The following is a 24,223-nucleotide window of genomic DNA, read 5'->3' as shown; positions in this document are numbered from 1 at the left end:
TGGATCTGTCTTATCGTTTTCCTCTTATAAGAACCTATTTTATACATTTAATAGGATTAATAAAGATGTTTTTTCATTATATATATTTATTGTCAATTGTCATGTCCTGCCTCTATTAGACTTTTAGTTCTAAAAAAATTAAGACTATGACGAGAAACGAATTGACACGATAATTTATGTAAACTACAATAATTTTTCTGAATTATCTCATCACATTTCGACTGCGTACACGTAAACGCAATGTAGGACAACCCCCACTAGATGGAGTGACGACCTGAAATGCATTGCAGAACTGTTCTTTATGGCAGTCTATGGGGGAGGCTTATGTCCAGCAGTGGACGGATAATTGCTGAAATAATGTTGATTGTAATCTTAACAGAGAATAAAACATAAAAATGCAGTGCAAAAATGCAGTGCAAAAGTCAAAAAGTTAATAAGACAATTATAAAAAAAAAAAAAAATGAAAATTGGATTAGAATTGCCACGTGAGGAAATTATATCGATTAAAATTAAAAGAATCATCGTCATTATATAAGCCGTCATTTCTCGACCGCTGAACATAGGCCTCTTCCATAGACTGTCATAAGGAACCGTTACGATTAAAAGAATAACAAAAATCAATTTAGAATTGACAATAACGTTAAAAGTCTGCGAGTTGGTAATTGTAAATTTCTTAAAAAAGCAAGCGCGTTAATTCTACTATACAAGGTTGAGAGTTTTATACATGAACCAAGAGCGATTGTTTTACTCAGGAAAAAATCCCGCATTCTTATTGAGTATTATTAACAGATAGTTATTGATTGCAAAGTTTACTGAGCATAAAGTACACTATTTTCGCTGTTTTCCACGGGATGCATGTTGGATAGTGTGCTCAAGAACTGCATGACCTGATTCCTCCTTCACCTCCACTCTCTCCATTTATACGCACGAAGCGCTTTGCGTCTCCCTTCATAATACGCACGGCCAAGGCGTGGAATTCTCTTCTTGCTTATGTTTTTCCATTTAAATGTCATCATTATCATCATATCAGCCTTTAACTGTCCACTGCTGAACATTCAAGCATCCCCCTTAGGGGGTTTTGCCAGTAATTGCCACGCTTGGCAGGCGGATTGGTAACCGCAGTCAGACTTTAGAGATGTTTAAAAGGGTTGCTGCTGCCCATCTCTCAACCTCCCTTAGTCGGCTCTTACGACACTCATAGGATAGAAAGGGGTGGCCTATTTTATGCCGGAACTACATAGCCATCCATCTAAATATAACCTATGCCAATTTAAGGCAAATAATAATAGGCTATTCATGGGCCTGCATCATTGCTTCATCCATCATTGCTTTCCATCAGGTGAGATTATTATCAATCGGCGGACGCTTTCAATAGTAAAAAAATTAAGTTTCAATTATATCACGTGCACTGATAATTCGACTACCTAATGAATATTTTTAGACGTCGAATCCATTAACAAACTATAAAATACAATCAACATACAATGGCCTCATGGTTTTATTCCCACGAATTAAAATTACCATTAGTGAGCTACACATAACTTTATATAATAATAGACCATGAAGCTCAACTACTAATGACTAGCTATCAAGGTTTGTTGTTCCAGCTCTTTTTAAAATCAATTAATCACAAATCGATAGCAACTTCTGCTGCTACATCCTGTTTGGTACATGCTAATTGTAAGCAGTTTCTCATATTTAATTTAGGTATTTGTTGTTTATAACTGGACTTATAAATATATATACATATGAGCATATATTATATTTTTTTTATACAACTTAGAATGATAAACAAGCTGACGGCCCACCTGATGAAAAGTGGTAACCGTCGCCTATAGACATGAGAGTACCATGGACATAACAGAGTATACTGTTTCGCCCATGATACCCCCATGCGTTACCATTCCTGAGGACTCAGATGTTATTCCTCTGTACCCAGTAAATTCACGCCAATATTATAATATAATTTGGTATAGTATTTATTATTATGTCAACTTATATTAATAGGTAAATTTATTATTATTACACAAAGTAAGGTATATTTGTCACCATTGCCCTCAAACGCTTTCTGTTTTTATCTAATGGTAAGTTAATAGATATTGTCATACGGTATTAACTGCTCCATTTATACAAATTTTATTCTGAAATAAAGAATAAATAAATCATTATCAATAACGAAAGCTAAGTTAGATAAGGAATAGTCTTGAACTAGTTGCATTCATCAAATTCAGGTGGCTCGTTTGACACGGTAGCTCTCTCTATTGAGAGGTTTGCCTTAATAGTTAGTCATCACTCGAACTACACAGTCTATACGTAGTCCAATATTGTCTACCTTTCATTCTCATTTCAATTTTCATTAACAGATGTACTAATTATCCAGGCGGTTTTCGTATGTCTTTAGTATATTAAGGAATCAAGTAATCAAATCCGCAACTATCTATGCTTATGAAGTTGTTTTTAAAACAATATCGAAAACAATACCATTACCATATCAGCCTTTAACTGTCCACTGCTGAACATAGGCCTCCCTTATAAACAGGGTAGTATCCAGTAGTTGCCCCACTTGGCAAGCAGGTTGGGCAATGTAAATGCAGTTTTTTTTTTTTTTTTTATGGATGATAATGCAATGGTTACCCCGCTTGCTATCGGTATACGTCACAGGTGACAGGTGAGGACGAAAGCAGGTCAGTTAGCCCATCGTGACGAATTTGACAAGAATTAACTACGATGGTTTTTCTGGGAAAATCCCCTGGAGGCCGACCTGATAGTGAACATTGTTAGTAGTCCCCTCTGTAAATGCAGTTAAGCTTTAATAATGTTTTAGAGGGACGCTACTGTCCATCCCTCGATCACCAAGTTTTCTTAGTCGCCTGTTCACCCACGGGAAAGGAAGGGGTGGTCCATTTGATACCGGGATCACACGGCGAATATCATCTAGTATACAAAAATTACCAAAGACGTCCATGTGTGTTGGGTTAAAATTTCAAACTTATGTCATGCGTTTTATTAAGGTTTCCTTAAAATTAATGTTTCTCCAGGAAGGTTATAAAGGGACATTAAAGTACACTTGAACAAAGTTCGTAAATGTCACTAAAGAGAAACGAAATCTTAAATGAAAACATGGAATTTTTTCTTCTAAGAATATGTTTCTTTCCATCGACAACTCTGAAATTGGTATATCGTATATAATAGGCATCGGATACGAACGTCAGTTACTGGACAAAAGCATCCGAGTGTTAGGTATATTAACTGGATGATAACGCAGAATGTTAAAAAAGAGGTACTTGGAAACGTACGTACCTCGTGGGTCGGAATGCTGAATCACGATTGGTATTTCCAGATTATTATCGTTGGAAAGAGGGTAATTAATTTTTATTTATAGCCAAAATGGGACTACCCAGTTTTAGTGGTTTAATGAGAAGTGGCTAGTTTATCGTGCTTTTAGATAATAATAATGGCGCCAAACTATCACATCAATAACTTCCTCGAGGATTAGAGCAAAATAACCTGTTATGAGAAATCAGGCATCGCGTATTTAGAAATACCACCGATAGCACCCTGATCTGATCCAATAACTATAGACTAGTTCATTTTCAACTAGTTCAACAAGGATCCGAGAATTTATTAATGAAATGCAATTAAGTAAACAATTTACTTCATGGAAAATGACAATCATCGTATGTAAATTCGACTAATATCCTGAGCATTTTAGCATCCAGTTGCCCAAAGCAATTTTTGTGCTATACTGCTATAAAATATTTCGTGTTAAAAATATAATATAATATTATGATGAGCCTGTGGAACAAATTATAGTCATAAATATCTAATCAAATATTTTTCTTTCTTCTCCAAATATCTTAACATCCAAAGATTTCTATAAACTTATACATTTATTACTAGTAGAATTTCTGAACGTTTCACTTAAGTCCTGTCAAGCTTTACTACTACTTAATAAAACTACAACATTGATTGACTGGCAGATAATACAGCCTAAATTCATGGGTCTAGAAGCGAGAAATTTTATTGTATTTGTAGATATACATATAACGTAGCTTAGCACTAAGGAGGTTTACAAAATTCTCTCAGGAACGACAGAATGGATTTGCGTGGGCGTAGCTATAATGAGAAATAGCTAATATAGAAATAAAAAGGTTCCTCTGTAATCTGCTACAGTCTGAGAAATAACACAAATGAAATTTGAAAGCTACAGTTAATGAATTAAAGCAACTTTCCTTTTAATAATCTGCATAATATGATATAAAGAATTAAATTGAAATCATTAGCATCCTTTTAAGACAATCTTGTTAGAGAAACCTAATGTATTTCTAAAATAAAAATAGGCCGAACAATGACTAAAAATTTTGAATCTGTACATAATGCAAAACAAAGTTTTAGATCTTAGAAGAATCCTGAACTCTTTAGAAACAGAAAACTAGAAAAAGAGACATTCCATTATCTTGTTTATTATATACTATAAAAAAATCATATCTTGTATCTCATATCTTGTATATTGACATTAAGATTATTTCAATAGAAACAATATTAGTTTTATATTTCCGCTGAATCTATTTGCTTGATAAATAAATACAATTTCTGATTCCGTTTGCGTATCGATTTATCATTGGGAATTAATTTTATGTACATAAGCATTCTGCAAGTTCACTGATAAGTACTGCTGATTCAAATTTTCTTAACTAAATCAAATTTCACCAAAAGCCTCTTAGTTGTTTATTCGTACCTACTTAGGTTACTTAACGTATTTAGGAAGAGGCAATATCAGTCCGCGCCATTATTTACATAAATAGAAAAGTATTTTCTTTTAATTATCTTTTTTTCAACTCTGTTAATACCTTTTACAATGGCCTAGACGATGTAGGTAAGAAAGTAGTAGACTTTGTACAAAAGGCGATTGCTTGGGTACCTCTGTCCCATTCATGTTTCAACCGTAAAGCGTATGACGTGAATTTACTGGGTACAGAGGAATAACACCCGAGTCCTCAGAAATGGCAACGCATGGGGAGTATCATGAGCGAAACAGTATACTCTGTTATGTCCATGGTACCGCTTATGTCTATAGGCGATTGTTACCACTTTCCATCAGGTGGACCGTCAGCTTGTTTGCCATTCTAAGTTGTATAAAAAAAAAGAGGTTTATCACACCTCGTTTTCCAACAGATATGGGTTTTAATGAATGATAATAGAATAGTTACCCCACCTGCGCCGTCGATGTACACTAGCGGGGTACCAATGAAGGATGATAGATAATGATGAAGCAGTCCAGTTGACCCAACCTAACGAATTTAACAATAAATCAATCACGATGGTTTCCAGAGGGAACCACGTGGAGGTCAACCTAATAGGGTATATTGATAACAATAGGATTGCTACTCTCCTGTACTTACAATCCCTTCTCCTCTCGATGGATGTGGGTTCGAACTCATTTGGAATTCAGGGGGAAAGGATTGTTAGTAATGGAATATAATGGCACATTTATTAGTAATGTACACAGTCAGGTTCACTTTTACTTGTTGTGTAAAATATATTTTATGTTATTTAACAGTATCGTATGCTGTGTTTATCTATGTTATGATTGTGCTAGAATAACACTAAGAAAGGCGGCCATGTTGTGTGTATTGAAGGAGCTGTCAGAAGCACAACCCGGTGTTTTACTTCACTCTACAAATAAATAGTACAAAATAGTGAATGGTATCCGAAAACGTATGTAAAACTGGCGACGAAGAAAAATGACCACAAATTATAGAATTTTATGAATTTTGACCACAATACACATATTTATTTATCTATTTAAACTTTATTGACCAATAAAATATTTTGCAAAAGGCAGATTTAATGCTATAGGTAAAGAATCTACCAGTCAACCTTTAGGATGTGCAGAGATACTCAATGACAAAGAAAAAAAATTTATATTTTATAATAAGATGGTAATTACATACAAACATTAATAAAATAAACTTACATATTAATGTAGTATTTTTATATTAATACCTATGTACCAACATACATACATGTATATAAACATATGAGGGACTATAACATATAAAGCAAACAGATTTTTACTCCAAATTAATTGGCTCATCCAAACCCATTCATTAGTTTAAGAATGACTGAAGACAATCATCCAAATTCCAAATATCTTTACAAACTTTCACCCACCTTTATAATAGCATTAATTTTACGAAAAAGTTACGTCATGATGAAATTTTTTTCTGCTTATTTCATAAAAAATAAAGGAAGGGTAAACAGGAAACATCAAATTGCCGTCAGTTGACGACACATGACAGTGAGACGCTCGAATGATGTATGAGTTTCTGGCAACTCAATAATATAGGTGCGAGTAGCTTACGGGTAAATAGAAGCGTATCAGAATAAAATTTATATAAAAAAAAAGTGAACGTTCTTTATTTGTATTATATTTTATGTATTTTAAGCCACTTCTAAAAGGTTCCGAGTATGTTTGAATTTTTTTTATTACGTAACGTGTCATATAATTTAAATAGGAGTGACATTGGCGTAAGGCCTATCTTTTTCAAAAAAAAATTGAAAATAACTCCTGTATTCTATAACAAAGCCACAAAAATGTCAGACGAATTTGAACCTTCTTATTTAGTAAGTTACCTAAAAATATAATCGCATTAATCATCATCGTCATCATCATATCAGCCGTTAACTGTCCACTGTTGAACATAAGCTTTGGCAGGCGCTTGTCAGACAAATTGGTAAACGCAGTTAGGCTTTAGTAATGTATTAAAAGAGACGCTGCTGCCTATCCCTTTACCATTAAGTTCCCTTAGTCGCCTCTTACGATACCCATGGGATTAGAAGAAGTGGCCGGGACCACACGTCGAATTGCATTAATAACCTCCTGGCATTAAAGTTGAATAAGTTTGCAATGTAGTTATAAGGTTAAAAGGTCGTAGTTACAGAATAAAACTCGTGCCATTGTAGGGGAATTTAACTCATATATTAACAGATCCACAACTCTAAACAACAAACAGTATACTCTGTTATGTCCATGATACTGCTCATGTCTATAGGTGATGGTTACCACTATCCATCAGGTGGGCCGCCAGATTGTTTGCCATTCTAATTTGTATAAAAAAAGAAACACGCGTTCAGCGCTTGTAAAGTCTTACAAACGAATCTACTTTTTGTCAACCATAATTCTTTTTTTATTATACATCAATCTATTATATATATATGCCATTCTAAGTTGTGTAAAAAATCAAAACTTAACAATTTAAATACATTTGTATTAAAGCAATTTACCAAATTATACGTCTTTACTGGTCGATAGTCGATCAACAACTGTCAACAGTTGGTCGTTACTTCTAGCTTTTATTGACTATTTTTGGCGGGTAAATAATTATTATGAAAATGACAAATCACTATTTTGAAGTTAAGTCAAATCAGCAACGGTGGCACTTGACCAACAGTTACGTTATGTAATACAGATATAATAAAATATTATATGTAATATACTAAATGTAAGAAAGGTAACACAAGCGTAAAAAGTAATAATAATAATAATAATAATAAACTCTTTATTGCGCACAGTAGAGATGTATACAAGGAGTATTTATACAGAAGTACCAACTTCAACATATCTGAAGTAAACACTGTTTCATTCATTAATATATTTTTTTTTTATTTTTAAATATTTGATTCATACTAGTTTTTACTCAAGACATCGTTCACGTGACCAAAAATTATATTTACGATGTTAATGCCATACCAATTTACCAATTTTAATGGCGGCCTAATAAACCGTTAAGGTGGTAAGAGGCAAGAAACAATCAAGCAAACTTACATTCACATTTATAATACTACACTAATGATTTTAATAAAGTAAATATTGGAGGGTAGAGAAATATCAATGCAAAGATATTTTTAATGAGTGTAAGTATTCAATAAGAAATGATACGCTAGTATCTGAAGATGCTCGCTTCTTCCAATGATCACAGAGACAATCCACTTTTATGAACTCAAAAAGATATTTTATAAAGAAGTAAGTCACATTTAATATGAGAATTTTAACATGAATATTGTATATTTCCTTCAAATAATTCCTTTCAAAATGTATGTACCTTTTGTTACATATAACAATATTTATTTACGAAAATATAATAAAGAATAATGCACTTTGAAAATTCATGAAATTCCTGATGCTCAATTATTTAAACTAATGATAAAAAAGGATTTTTTTTAATTAATAAACTAATTTTTAGTTTATTTATTAAAAAAAATCCTTACTTCATCATCATTGTACCAGCCATTAAGAGCCCGTTGCTGAACATAAGCTTCCCCACAAAGGAGTTTTGCCAGTAGTTGCCATGCTTGACAGGTGGATTGGTAACAGCAGTTAGGCATATGTAATGTTTTAAAAGAAACGCTGCTATCCATTTCTCGGCCATGAGTTGAGGAAAGACTCTACGACTATACGGGAAATTTACCCGAATTTTTGCAAGCTCATTCATTTTTCCCCAAAAGATTCCACTAAGATTTTATTTTCTTCAAAATTTGCCTATAACAATTTTATTGCGAAATAAATACGTAATTTAGCAACGTTGTTAACAAATAATATTGGCTGTGTTTTATTAAAAAAAAAAACTTGCGCAAGTTGCAAAAATTTGCGCAAACATACAAATAAATATTTCCTTTTTTACGTTGACTCAATATCTAATACTTTATGCTGTTGTAATAAATTGTATTAATTCTATTAATTTAAAAAAATAATTATTCGATCGGTTTAAAATTAACAAAAATATCATATAACACACTTGGAAAAAGGTATATTATCAAATTTTTTACTTATTTATTTATTATTTGTGAGCTAACAAATATAATATTTAATATTCGTTTTGAAATCAACACATGAAGAGTTTCACAAGTCAATAAAGTAAACAAACAAATTAAGTACTTATTTACTGATAACAGATAATTAATTATTTCATTGTGTAGATATACATTATTTACATTTCAGTACTCAGCGATTAAAATAATAAACGGTCCCTACTGTCTAGACAGTTCTCAATAATAAAGTATATCGAGCTAAAAATATAGAATCACAGGGAAATAAGTAAGTACTAGTAGAAGCTGTAATTACATTTCCACTTCTTGATTCAGTGTAATAAAAAGAATTACCATCATTGCCCTTTCGAGTTCTATATCAGAATGGAATCTTATTTTTACGTCTATTTATTTATTACATGCTCCTAGCTTTAGATTTCTATTCCTATACCTAAAATTATATTATATGATACATTTTAAGAGTGACTAAATACATTCTTAGTGACCGGGAAACTTTTTATATTTTTGAATTTCACTTGAGTTAAATCTTACATTTTGATAAGAAATTGAAGTCCTCGGGAGTCACTCACATTGACTATATAGTCATCATTTTTAAGTGTCCACTTCTGATCAAAAGCCTTCCCCTTGGAGGGTTTGCCAGTAATTGTCACGCTTGGCAGACAGTTTGGCAAATGGAATTAGGCTTTGTATGTTTTAAGAGGGACGTTGCTACCCATCCCTCGCCCCCTCTTAGTCGCCTCTTACGACATCCACTGGAAAGCGCAGCAGTAGCATTCTACTTAAAACATCCCTAAAGCCTCCCTTAAAACATCCCTAAATCCAGTTGCCAACTCGCCTGTCAAGTGTGACAACTACTAGAATAACCCCCCAAGGGGGAGGCTTATATTTAACAGTGGACAGTTAAAAGGCTAATATGATGATGATGTAGATGAAGTAGGCATCATAGCATTCAAAGTTTCTAGGAAGCTCCGATTCAAAAAATAATATAGATAGACAAAAAATATATAATTGCTGTTTGTGTTTTGTATAGCATTACTTACAGCACACAAATACAACATAGACAAATATATATATAAAAAAAAGGAAAATAAATAAAAGGATAAACATATTTTTTTCTTTCCTGCGTGAACCATAGCAACACAAAACGGTCACAACTCAGTTTATTGCTTTGCCCACAAAAGAGCAAAACACTGAAATAAATGTAGATTTCAGTTAAACGTGGGTTAAAAAACTTAATTCCCAGCAGGGAACCCTTTTAATCCGATCAAACATCCTGTCGTTTGCGCAGAAACTAATTCTGTACATAAAAGCACGGTCATGCATAACAAATGTGCGCCTGAGTGATTTATAAAATATGCACACATTGTCACATTGAGATCCGAGAGTGAACTGTGGGGGTTAACATGCCAATACTGCTATATCTAGTCAGTACAGTATATAAGTTGTGGGTACTATGTTCAAATCCCATTAAGTCTAGTTCGAATTGCTAATGTATAGTAAATGAAGACAGAGAGATTGCTTGCTATTAGTTCATAACTGCGTCACTTATAAACAGATTGGAAAATAAGTATAGACCAGTTACTTTAATTTAGAAAAACGACTACTGAATTTAATTTTTAAATCAAAATAACTGGTTTCTGTTTATTATCATCATCATCATCATCTTTTTAGCCTTTATCCGTCCACTGCTGGACATAAGCCTCCCCCATAGACTGCCATAAAGAACGGTCCTGAGCCACCTGCAACAGGTTTATAGTTATGATCACACTTAATTTTAAACTTATATTTGAAAAAAAGAATCTTGTCCGTTCTTCTTAAGTGAAATTACATTATGAACTGGGTGGTCGTTTCCTAAAAAAAATACTATTCAAAAATGCTTATTATTAAGTTTACCTTAATAAAAAATATTTATTATTATTATTAATTCAGTTCTTCCTCGATTGAAGTCGGTATTTTTTATGGAGCAAATCTACTTATCTTCTATATCTATACTTATCTTCTAAATTTGCAGTGTGTGTTCAGTCTTGCCGTGTGGTATCGGCATAGAGTGGACTACTTCCTTTCCCGTGGGTATCATAAGAGGCGACCAATGGAATTAAATGGTCGCTAGATGGGCAGAATTATCCTTCTTAAAACATTACCACAAGCCTGACTGCGGTTGCTAACCCGCCTGCCAAGCGTGGCACTAACACTGCCCCATAAGAGGGAAGCCTCTGTTCAGCAATGGACAGTTAACGGCTGATATGATGATGTTGATGATATTTCTAGTATGACTATTTTTTTGATTTCGTTTTTTTTCAGCCTTTTTTCCTTGTTTAGTTTGGTTCTCAATATTCTGTGAAATTAAATAACGTGTTGTCTCTTTATAAAATATACAGTGTGTTATGAACTCATCAAAAAGTGTATAAGCCATGAAAGTATTTTAATTTCCTAGAGCTTCAATTCATTACTTTATTATTTTTCTGAATAGAGTATACATAGTAGAGAATCGCGGGCCTTGTACGAAGCACGCGATCGTAGCTTATTACTAAGAAAATAAAAAAAAATATATCGTTATACTACGACGTGTTCCAATACAGAAAACAATTTACATTTTCTTGTGAAACTTTAACAGCGTAGTGTTGAGGTTATGTTCATAATAAGCTGTATAAAGAAGGTTTCATTCCGCTCAGACGGACGGCTCGTATTTTTCAATAAATGGGAAATTCGATTTTTAAATTCAAAATATATTTCCACGTTCTAAATTTAAAATTTGTTATTAATAGTTTTTATACAGCAAACTAGCTGCCAGCCTACCTCATGTGAATAGTAATTGTCATGGCCTGTCAAATTTTAAGAAGTATACCTGTAATTCTTTTGTCTGTATATATGAGCACTGTGAACATCACAGAATACTTTGTGGTGTAGTAGGTACACCTCGTGTGTTGTTATTCCTGGGGTTAACCCTCCTAAAGGGAAGGGATTGTAAGTAATAGGGAGGTTAGTCCTCATTGCTATCAATATACCCTGTCAGGTCGACCTCCACACGGTTCCCTCTGGAAACTATCGTGGCTAATTTATCATTGAATTTGGCACGATGGACTAACTGACCTACCTTTCATCCCTCACTGGTGCCCCGCCAGTGTATACCGATAGCGCAGGCGGGGTAACCATTTCATTATCGTACATAAAAAAACTCTCCTAAGATGTTACTCTCTGTGTTTTATAATTCCACTGCCCACCTTCCAAATTCAAAAGCGCAAATATGAGACAACCTACCTAAGGACAGAAACACGAGTGAGGCGAACCTCTTTCTCACTTTGGTTCCGTTCGTCTGTCAACGGAACTCATTACTAGTAATATACCCTGTTATATTGATCTTCGCGCGATCTCCTCTAAAAATCATCGTGGTCAATTCCTAGTGAATTTGTCATCAAGAGGTAACTAGCCTTTCATTCTCACTTATTATCACTTACTGGTTCTCCACTAGCGTATACCGCGTATAGCAATTTGATCAGCATCTATTAAAAAACCTGTCAACGTAACTCAATAGGGCATGTGGAATTACCATTCCACTATCATCCATGAAAATAAAAGAATAATGTTATAAATCACCTTCCATTAGTTATATTATAATGAAAATCCTACTGGTTACTAAGCATTAAGTTTATTTATTTATTATCTCTTAGCGTTTTAACAGCTTAGTCTATTACTATATATATATATATATATATATATATATATATATATATATATATATATATATATAAAAAAAAATCTAAGGTCTATTATTAATATATCATTATTCAAGAGTTAATTTATAATATTCCTTTAGGTTATCACTGTTGAGGTTAGGTTACTGTTGAGTTTCTTGCGGGATTTTATTACCAACTTTAGACGACTTTCTGAACCCTGCAGTAGAATTAAAAATAATAATAATTACAATATAAAAATTCTTGTAAACAAGTCTATTTGAACAAAGATGATTTAAATTTGAATCTGTGTTCTAAAACTAGAAAGCAATTATTTAGAAATGTCAAAAACGATAACTTTAGCATTATAAATTTGTACTAGCGCTTGAGTTCTTCTTCCCCGTCTTATTATAAGGAATGTTTTCTTATCCAATAGAAATCCCAAGATCACTTCAAATAAGTGTCTGGGGCTTTTAAATTATTGAATTTCAAACTCTACAGAACCATTATCCATAAAAACCCTTATTTAAAATGTCCACTGACTATAAAACTTCGACATTAAGATCCAAGGGAGATTATTAAATCACAATAATGGTAGGTTATTAAGGATTGTTAGTATTCGTTTTACGGTAGGTATATATACCTATATAGTTTAATAATAAATTACCATTTTTAAAAGCTACATAAAACTGTAAATTTATAGCTGTAAAGTTTATTTTACAATAGTGGAGTTTTATTAAAATTGTTTACAGAATCATTTTATTAGTTACAATCACCAACAATGTTGTATACACGATTGGATTCGAAATGCTTTCAGGGTAAGAAAGAGTATATTTTTGCCTTTCAGCATATCTGTTACACTCCGAATATTTATCATCATACGAATAACTCTCATAAGATAACTTTTCCTTATTTTTTTTTCTTCATCCTACAGTTTATGAATATTATATATACTCTCTTACATTTTTAATGTTGTTTTTATACAAATAATTTAGTGATTATTATGCTGAGTAAAATAAAAAGTTTTAATTGCACTTATATTTTCTTTTATTATCTATAGGTATATACATTATTGACTCTCATAAGTATATATATATATATATATATATATATCTCATACTCTCATACGATATTATAAACCCAAATTCTGTTAATATTACACACAGTTTGTAAAGATGTATGGATGAAATTATTTTTATTACTATAACATGCAAAAATTGCTCAATGTATTTGAATGAAATTTGGTACAAAAGTAGGTTATAACCTAGCTTAGTACATGGGATATTTTATATACTGATTTACGCGGGTGAAGCTACATAGAATAGCTAGTAATAATGTAATGTAAAGTCAGTTTTAGCGTTAGTTTCAGACTATTTTTATTATAATTAATCAAAATCACTTCTGTTATTAAACATTTTTAACGTCAAATTCATAACTTATAAACAAACTCACGTACTTATTTTCTAATAACACTAGCTGTATAAGACGATTTGCCTCGTGGTCGTATCGTAATTTTAATTAACCTGTAATGTATTAATATATGTCATAATAATTAAACGTAAATAATCAGTCTCTCTGCCTATACTACCATGGTAGTAGCCTTTACTGAATATAATATAATAATTACTAGATGTTACACAATCTTTATGTATGTGTATTATATTTTATGAAGTTGCAACAAAAACTGTTTAATTGATAACTATCCTCAAGAAAAGCTATCAAATGCAAAAGGATTTTTTCAAATCCAACTAGTAATTCCAAAGAACGTTCCTACAAACTTTTACGTTTTAGACATTGGTATAGAATAAACACAACACGAGAAATACAATAAATGTAAAGACAAAATGGAGTGACTAAATCGCAAACTCAATTATACCCCTTGGGTATATTATTATGTAGGAAGACGACGACTGTTACAAATCCTATATAATATTTATGTCCTCGAAACGCCATTAAAAATATAGAATAGATGTAAAGATTAGTTTTCCCAGTAGACGTGAATAGGCGAGATTTCTTCATAAACTTCGATAAAGTTATAAAATTGCAGGCTTCATTCCCCCGACTGCATCGTAAACAGAAAACGTATTATGCTCTGATTTATTGCATGGTAGTTTTTACCCGCGACTTCGTTCGCGTGGCCGGGTTATGTTTGCTGACCGGCATAAAAAGTAGCCTATATCTTTCTCTATCCCATATAGTAGTACGTGCACACCAAATTCCATAGTGACTGGCTAAGCCTTTAAGGCGCTATACAAACAAACAAAATTTAAATTCAAATCGTCTGTATTCAAATAAACTTTTTACAAGCACATTTGAATCGTATTTTTTATTAATGCAGAGTTCAGAACGTTGTTATCTGCTGAGAAGAACCCGTAAAAAACTTAACAGTTTTCCATCATCAGTTCAAATAAACTCACTTTCACATCTATATATTAATACGTGAAGCAAAAACTTTGTACCCCTTTTTACGAAAATTGTGCAGACTGAGGAGTATGAAATTTCGCACACTTGTAGTTTATATATACCATAAAAAGAGTGCAGATCCCGCCCAGCGTACAGAGGTACACTCGTGCTTGCATCACAGCCGCTCAAGGTTAAGGGTCACAAATAGTCCCCAAACTAGTCGAGATTTCTCGACCAAATTACATATAAGTTAATGCGATAAGTCGATATCGATAGACTCGTTTGCACCTGGTTTAGGGAGAAGAGTCTCAGTATAATTCATTTTTTGTTCATTTCTATTATTATAACCTCTGTTACTTCATATGTAGTACCGCTTATCTATTTTTTTACTATTAATGGGAACCTATTAGTTGTTACTATTTCTATATACATATACCAGTGTGATCTTGTTTTTCTTATATAAATAATAATAAAAGTAATTATGTATAGATAGAAATCTCACCTGTATATAGGCACGTCGTTTTTATACCAAACGACAAGCAGCAGAGCGTCGGGCGGTTGTGGCGAGCGAGTGTCGCACGGTAAGACCGCGTCCCCGCCCGATACCGCCGACACTTTTATCGCGTCCAGAGATTCCGCTCTGACACTCGATCCTGGCCGGAGACCTGTCGACAACAAGTTTTATTTATCTTACCATTATAATTTTATTTGTCTTTTATATCTATATATAATTATTAATTATAAAGCTATTAATAATGCAGTTATTATTTAAGAAATAATTTTTTGGACCATATATGTATTTTTATATATATACAAATATTATACACAAACCCTATAGATACTTTTTCTTTTCAGATTCTCAAAGTTGACCGGAAGAAATCCGAAGAAATTAATTCCAATGAGCAGGTAGAAGAAAAAACTTCCGTCTCGAAAGCGGAGACATGATAGCGCTACGTCAGTCTACTCGTGACCACGACCGGTGTAACACGACTAAAACGTTGAAATAATTAAAAAAAAATATATCATAGTTTACCTAAATGATCGCGTTGATTCTCATTTCTTACAAACCATAAAGAATGACATTCTAATTTGTAAAATCTATTTTAACATGGCCCGCCCCTCCAACTTTTTGCTTCAATGTTCAGTGTGGCCATATACAGACGTGGTACTCGTACTATACTCGTGTTTATGAGGAAACATCTTCAGTAGTGGTCTAGTATTACTTGGTCGAAACTTTGCATATATTGATGACGAACATTTTTAATTCTTTGGATTTTGGAAGGGAGTGCCATGTTATTGTAGACAATATATGCTGGTATCAGGCATTGTAACTTAATAATAGAATGTCTTATCAATGCTTGTTGATTATTGTTTCAATTTGATAGTTGATGAATCTTCTAATTTTACTGGAATCACTATATATCTATTAATATATTATATGATAAAACTCGAATGTATAAATGTATAAATTTCTTTATTTTTATATCTCATAAACAAGGGATTTCGTATTATTAGCAAATAATATTTTTTAAACTATAGATACATCCTACTATACTATTCTAAAAATTCGTAAGTGCTGGTTCTTTGCAAAGGGCTTTATATAGAAGTCTAATGTAATGTCAGTAATGGGCGATCTTAATTAAATTGACCTGAAGATCTTAAATGAATTTAGGACACTGAAATATTAGATTACCGGTGAGTCCGGATAAGGTTCAAACTTAGTCTCAACTATTTTTATACGTTAGTTTAGGTTTCGGGTTCTATTACAGTCTATTACGTTCTAATTAGGTTATGGAAGACAGGGTTACTAGATGCTAACTTTGATTTATACCCAAACGTTATATATTTTTTCCTTTAAATCGATACGATTTCTGGGACTTTTATCCAGTCACAAATTGAATGGCTTTGCATAGTTTTTCACTAGGTTTTGTCATATGCAACAAATTGAACGACAAAAAAGGGGTGATTCCTTCTATTTCTATTTTTCCCTTTTCCTTATCTTCTTTTAATTTTTTTTTATCCAAAACTGCGAAAAAATTCAAAAATACCCAATCATGCAATACTGATGAACTAAGTTACTAATCGGTTGGGATAGTTTTCTATTTCTATGTAATTTTACCTCTGTCCCATTCGTATTTGAACCGTGAAGCAGTTGTGTTTGCATAGCTGTTTCGGTTTGAAAGGTGGGATATGACGCGAATTTACTGGGTACAGAGGAATAACACCTGAGTCCTCAGGAATGGCAACGCATGGGGGGTATCATGGGCGAAACAGTATACTCTGTTATGTCCATGGTACTGCTCATGTCTATAGGCGACGGTTGCCACTTTCCATCAGGTGGGCCATCAGCTTGTTTGCCATTCTAAGTTGTATAAAAAAAATACTCATATTTGGTTAAATGCATATTCTAAGATGTATAATAGATATAATACACTTTAGTATTATATTATAGAAATGATACACTTTAGTATCCGTGAACTGCCTTCGCGTTACCATTTCTTAACATTAAGATAACTTAATATTTGGAAATAGCAAGTAATATGAAAAAAAAGTGCCTGTATATACTATAATTTCATAGTTATGTCCCATCATTGAAATCGAAGCATAGCCATACAATTACATCAGCTTGCTGATAGAAACACAAGTGGTACACTGACAACCATGCGAGTGACTTTTGTATAAAGTCTTCATCTGGCCATTATTGTTTTCTAGGTAGTTACTTATATAATAAAATCAACGCTCAGTTGTCAATCTACCGATCATAGGTACACTTGTAAAAAGTTCATATCTCATATCATATCATAATTGGTTGAAAACACTCGACTATGATGCTACAGAGGCCTTACTTATCCCCCAGATGTGAGAAAATAACTTAAAGACCCTAATTTTAATATGAATGTGTACAAACACAAAGACACACAGCGAGAGATACGCATGCACCTACAGACACACGCATACACACACGCACACACACACGCGCGCGCGCACACACACGCACACACACACACGCACGCACACACAACTCCCAGATTAAATTGTAATTAATTATCTCTTCCTATAAATTATATTTATTACATTGAATTCACTTATTATATAACAAGTACTTAGTAAGTAACCCTGCGGATTGAGGCCCTGGTGACCTGTAATACAGGTATTCTTATACCTATCTAAGGCACCAGTCTCTCACAATTATATTTATAATTTGATTAGTTTAATATAAGTATGTCTCATTATATTTCACTGTGATGAATCGTGAAGAGAAAATAAATCTTTTTATTATTATTATTAATTAAACCACGAAATTTCCTACATTCGGTTGAAACAAAAATTCTTTAAACATTATTTCCTGACATTGAATGAAATAATGTTTCCAGATGGCTTATAATAATAACAAAAAGTCTTTCACCGAATCGTGTAAAAAGATCTCGTATCACAAAATGACTTTGAAACTCTTTTGTGTATGAAAAGTGAACTTAATAGGGGGCGAAATGAAAGGGACGACCAGGCCAGGTCATTAGACTTAATTACCTTTAACCTTGTTATTCGATTTGTGACCTACTTATATGAATGAATTTGTACCTACCATCACCTTTATTATATTTTACCGTTTGATAAAATCAAAGGCAGTCAGTTAAGTGGCTAAGAATTATTTTATTAAAACATAGTAAAAAACATAAAACAGCGGTAACATCGAAACCGACCAACTCATTGAGCACGTCCAAATGACTACAGATTCCCTGCTCGAATAGATTCCTTCCGCTGAAGTCGTGATTCTTGGCGATTTTAATGCCCACCATACCGAATGGCTTGGTTCACGTACAACCGACTATGCGGGAAGATCTGTTCATGACTTTGCTTTGGCTTATGGTCTGACGCAGCTTGTTTCCTCGCCTACGCGAATACCTGATGTGTTGGACCATTCACCTTCACTGTTGGACCTTCTGCTGACCACCCACCCAGACAACTATGTGATTTCCGTCGAAGCTCCGCTTGGATCGTCGGATCACTGTCTGGTGCGGAGCAGTAAGGCGTTGCCTCTCATGAGTCCGATTCCACCACGTTCCACGGGTAGACGTCGTGTTTGGCACTACAGGTCGGCAGACTGGGATGAGATGCGGATTTTTTTCGCATCTTACCCATGGAGGCAGGTTTGCTTCGCACTGAGGGACCCCGACGCCATCGCCAATTCCATCGCCGATGTGGTGCTTCAGGGAATGGAATTATTTATTCCTAACTCTGTGGTACCTGTCGGTGGGAAATCCCAGCCCTGGTATGGAGCCTCTTGTAGAATAGCATCTCGCCTGAAACAGGAGTGCTTCCTAGCCTGGGCCAAAGGTGTGGCGTCGCGAGATCCTAACATCAGTGCCCTTAAAAAGAAGTATAACTTTGCCTCTAGGTCCTTCAAAAGAGTTTTGGCCACAGCGAAGTCAGAGCATATTGGTAGAATTGGCAAGAGATTGGCTAGTTTACCTTCGGGGTCTCGAGCTTTCTGGTCTCTTGCCAAAGCTGCACAAGGGAATTTCTGTCAGTCATCTTTTCCACCATTGCGCAGGGAGGATAACTCGTTGGCTCTGAACGCCAAAGAGAAGGCCGATCTCCTTGGATCTCTCTTTGCATCAAACTCGACGTTGGATGACGGGGAGAAACCACCGCCGACCATCCCGCGTTGTAAACTGAGCTCTATGCCGGATGTTAAATTCACGCAAAGATCAGTGCGTAGAGCACTTCTCTCCCTTGAAATCCATAAGTCGAGTGGGCCCGATGGCATTCCTCCAATTGTGCTTAGGACGTGCGCACCAGAGTTGGCTCCGGTTCTTACGCGTCTTTTTCGGCTCTGTTACTCATCAGGTATAGTCCCAAAGTTTTGGAAGACTGCTTTGGTGCATCCGATCCCTAAAAAAGGAAACCGCTCAGATCCAGCTAACTATAGGCCCATAGCTATCACCTCCTTATTCTCGAAAGTCATGGAATCAGTTGTTAACCATCAACTGCTCCGGTACCTAGAGGATCGCCAGCTGATCTCAGATCGCCAGTACGGCTTTCGACGGGGGCGCTCGGCTGGTGATCTTTTAGTTTATTTAACACACCGATGGGCGGTGGCAATCGAGAATAAGGGAGAGGCCTTAGCTGTTAGTCTGGATATTGCGAAAGCCTTTGATCGGGTGTGGCATAGGGCACTAATCTCAAAACTACCTTCGTTTGGGTTGCCTGCGAGATTGTGCAGTTGGGTCGCCAGTTTTCTTAAGGAACGTAGCATTAAGGTCGTAGTCGACGGAGCATGCTCTGACTTAAAACCTGTGAATGCTGGTGTCCCGCAAGGCTGTGTACTATCTCCGACACTGTTTCTTATGCATATCAATGATATGTTACAGATCAGTGATATTCATTGTTATGCAGACGACAGTACAGGAGATGCATTATACACCGGTCATGCAAAGATCTCGCGGACACATACCGATGAGCTCCGGAACAGACTTGTGTCTGAAATCGAAACTTCGCTCGATAAAGTTTCGATCTGGGGTGAACGCAATCTTGTTCACTTTAACCCTAAGAAGACACAAGTCTGCGCGTTCACCGCAAAAAAGACACCGTTTGTCGTATCTCCTTACTTTCGGGGCACTTCCCTCGATAATAAGTCGAGTCTGGGGATTCTTGGCGTCGATATATCTAGCGACGTCCAGTTTTGCGGTCATCTGGAGGAAAAAGCTAAGATAGCTTCCAAAAAGTTGGGGGTGCTCAATAGGGTGAGACGGTATTTCACGCCAGAAAACCGCCTGAAACTATATAAAGCTCAAGTGAGGCCACACATGGAATACTGTTCTCACCTGTGGGCAGGAGCGCCACAGTACCAACTCCTTCCGTTAGACCGCATTCAAAGTCGGGCAGCTCGAATTGTTGACGATCGGCGTCTTACTGTCCGACTCGACCCACTGGAACTGCGTAGAGATGTTGCATCTCTGTGCATTTTCTACCGAATTTATCATGGGGAGTGCTCTGAAGAATTGTTCGGATTGATACCTGCTGCAGATTTTCACCATCGTACAACCCGCCATAAACTAAAATTTCATCCCAACCATCTGGACAAGTGGCGGTCCTCCACCGTGCGTTTTTCAAGGCACTTTCTCCCACGCACAACCACTCTTTGGAATCAACTTCCAGCAGCAGTATTTCCGAACCGATACGACAACATAACCTTCAAGAAAAGAGCATATTCCTTTTTAAAAGGCCGGCAGCACACCTGCAATGCCGTAGGTGTTGTGGGTGATCATGGGCGGCGGTAGTCACTTACCATCAGGTGAGCCGCATGCTCGTTTGCCCCCTGTGTTGTAAAAAAAAAAAAAAAAAACATAGTAAATCAAAGACTTTGTAATTATACAAGTGTTTTATATTCTCTAGAGAATTCAGTGTGGGTTTTTCAAAAAGGGTATATTAAAGTTTCTTCAAGGTCAGCAGCGCACACGTGACATCCATAGTTTTGCAAGCGTCCATATGCTACAGTAACTGTTTATCATTAGACGGGCTGTATGCTTGTTTGCCACCTTCATGATATAAAAATAAATACATTATTGTAATAAGTGTCTGTACTCACATTTTTTTATTTAATACTATATACACTTTTGTGCATCCATATCTATCTATATATGTGGTGTGATCCAGGCATAGAATGGACCACCCATTCCTTTCCGTGGGTATCATAAAATATAACCAAGGGAACTTAATGGTCGTGATATGGGCAGTAGCGTCCTTTTGAAAAGATTTTTTTTTTATACAACTTAGAATGGTAAACAAGCTGACGGCCCACTTAATGGAAAGCGGTAACCGTCGCCTATAGACATGAGCAGTACCATGGACATAACAGAATATACTGTTTCGCCCATGATACCCCCAATACGTTGCCATTCCTGAGGACTCAGGTGTTATTCCTCTGTACCCTGTAAATTCACGCCATATCCCACCCTTCAAACTGAAACACAGTCATGCAAACACAACTGTTTTACGGTTGAAACAGGAATGGGACAGAGGTACCCAAGCAAACAATTTTTGTACAAAGTCTCCCTCTGGTGACAACTCATTAAAAATTTATAATTTAAACAATTATAATTATATTTATTTTAAAAGTATTCAGTTAATGCTTCTTTGTATTTATACTGTTTACTGAATATATAAAATCTAAATGTATTGCTATTAATGGTAATAGTATTTTGGGCGTGTTAAATTATTTTATTTCACGTAACCAGGATACATCGACTGACCGGGATAAAAGTAACCTATAACCTTGTCGAACCCACTACGTGTGTACCAAATTTCATATTGATTGATTTAGTCATTAAGGCATCGGGAAGTAACCAACATACACACTCACATTTAGAATATTAGCTAGAATTGTCGTTGTAATATGCTACACATTATTACAATAAAATAATATAAAAAAAAAGTAAATAACATTATATGGAGACATATTAAAATAGTAAGCAATATCAAAAATGAGTATAGTTTACTAAACATAAATAATTGAAGATTGTGTTCCAGAAATCGTTTTCAATTGAAACTAAACAAGTTCGTATGATTTGAAAATTAAATAACTGAATCTATTTTGATAAAATTTCTACGCAACCAATCTGTAAGTATATCCTCTCAGATATAATAAAAAAAGTTTATAGTAGTAATATTAGTTTAAAATTGGTTTATTACTGACGGAGTCACAAACATAAAAAAAATTAACCGAACAGAGAACCTCCTTCTATTTTTGAAGTCGATTGATAAAAAACGAGTTCAAATGAGACAAAATCTATGTAGACTAGTAGTCTCAATATTCTTATTATAAAACCAATAAAATGTTTCTACAGATTACAACATTGCTTAAAAATGTATTAGATTTAAAATATATTAATTTAGATCATTGAATCCATGCATGAACAATTCAAATAATAAAAGTAAAATCTGTGTCTATTCACACGGATTCCGTACTAAAAATAATTTTTTTTTTCTAATATGAGTATATTATAATTTTCTTGGATGAAATATGCAATTGAGAAAATACTTAACATGATATATGACTTTAATAATTAACCATTTTCAAATTTTGAGTCCCTACTTTGGATCTTTGTGCAAAAAAAAACAAATTTTCCAATTTCTTTTTTCTATCTATTCGTGGATCAATAATAACTTAACAAAATTTAAAATCAATATCTTTGACTGCTGTTAAAATAATTATAGCATTGTCACGCCCTCTACAAACAAACGAAGAAATGTTCACCACAAGGGCTTTTCATATTTTATGTTTATAATACAGGGCCAAATAAGCATGCGGTTCACGTGATGGTAAGTGACTACAGCAGCTCATGCGCATATAAAAGATACGTAATGATGCAACTTCTCTATACACAGTTTCAGTGGGCTGGGTTCAAGAGTAAGGTGTAAATCATCAATAATGCAAGCTGCTCGATGTTGAATACAGACCGCATGGAATCGAAGAAGCTGGAACTGTAACTCTCCAGTCCAGAGGTGAGAACAGTATTCCATATGTAGCTAAACTTTAACTTTATACAATTGCACGCGATGTATTGGCGTGGATTACCATCTCACTCTGCTAAGCACACCTAACTTTTTTCTACCAAGACACTGCAAAACTAGAAGTCGCTAGATTCATCAACACCAAAGATCGCCAGGCTCGATATTTTTGGTACAGTGACCTAAAAATGTATAACCTTGTAGATAATAAGCAAATGACTTCAAATAAGCGTCAGTGCGCGGAAAATCCTTTGATGTATTGGACCATTATGCGAACCATCTCCTTGAACGGAGATTCGGATTGTTAATCGCACCATTTGTCACCACCTCGCCTCGCTCCGTATTCAGAGACGAACAATTCGAATTTCCCGAACGATTTCCACCGAGTCTCTGACGTCCGCCTTTCAAATTATTGACGTCACTGAATTTTTATTTAGACAAACCTTATAATATAAATAAATTAGTTATATGTCATGAAATATAAATAATTTAAAATTGTCTTCCACAAAAAAAAAAACAAACAACTTCAGTTATAGCATAACAAATTACTTTAATTTAAAAACTAAACCACTGAATGGATTTTATTAAATTATCTACGGAACTAATCTGAAAGTATATCCTTTTACACAAAAACAGAATTTTCCACACATCGATTTTTATTGATGGATTGGCAATGTATGGAGATTTCTTTGTGAAGTCGTTACTAAAGGCAACTGTTGAATAATGCGTCTGAAATACCTTATATATATATATATATATATATATATATATATATATATATATATATATATATATATATATATATATAT

The 24,223-nt window shown here is 34.4% G+C and overlaps 1 protein-coding gene across 3 annotated transcripts in view; it reads right to left on the bottom strand.

Annotated features, from left to right (window-relative positions):
* LOC113523570 (synaptogenesis protein syg-2-like) overlaps positions 1 to 24,223 on the bottom strand; it is a 253,093-nt gene that overhangs the window by 58,219 nt on the left and 170,651 nt on the right. For all 3 annotated transcript variants that reach the window (XM_052902798.1, XM_052902799.1, XM_052902797.1), the window contains exon 3: positions 15,406 to 15,568. In XM_052902798.1, coding sequence (XP_052758758.1) covers positions 15,406 to 15,568 — 163 coding nt within the window. The remainder of the gene's footprint in view (positions 1 to 15,405; positions 15,569 to 24,223) is intronic.

Source organism: Galleria mellonella, unplaced genomic scaffold (assembly GCF_026898425.1).
Source record: "Galleria mellonella isolate WM207_F2 unplaced genomic scaffold, CSIRO_AGI_GalMel_v1 utg96, whole genome shotgun sequence".
Taxonomy (NCBI): Eukaryota; Metazoa; Arthropoda; class Insecta; order Lepidoptera; family Pyralidae; genus Galleria; species Galleria mellonella.
This window is presented reverse-complemented; position numbering and strand designations above follow the sequence as displayed.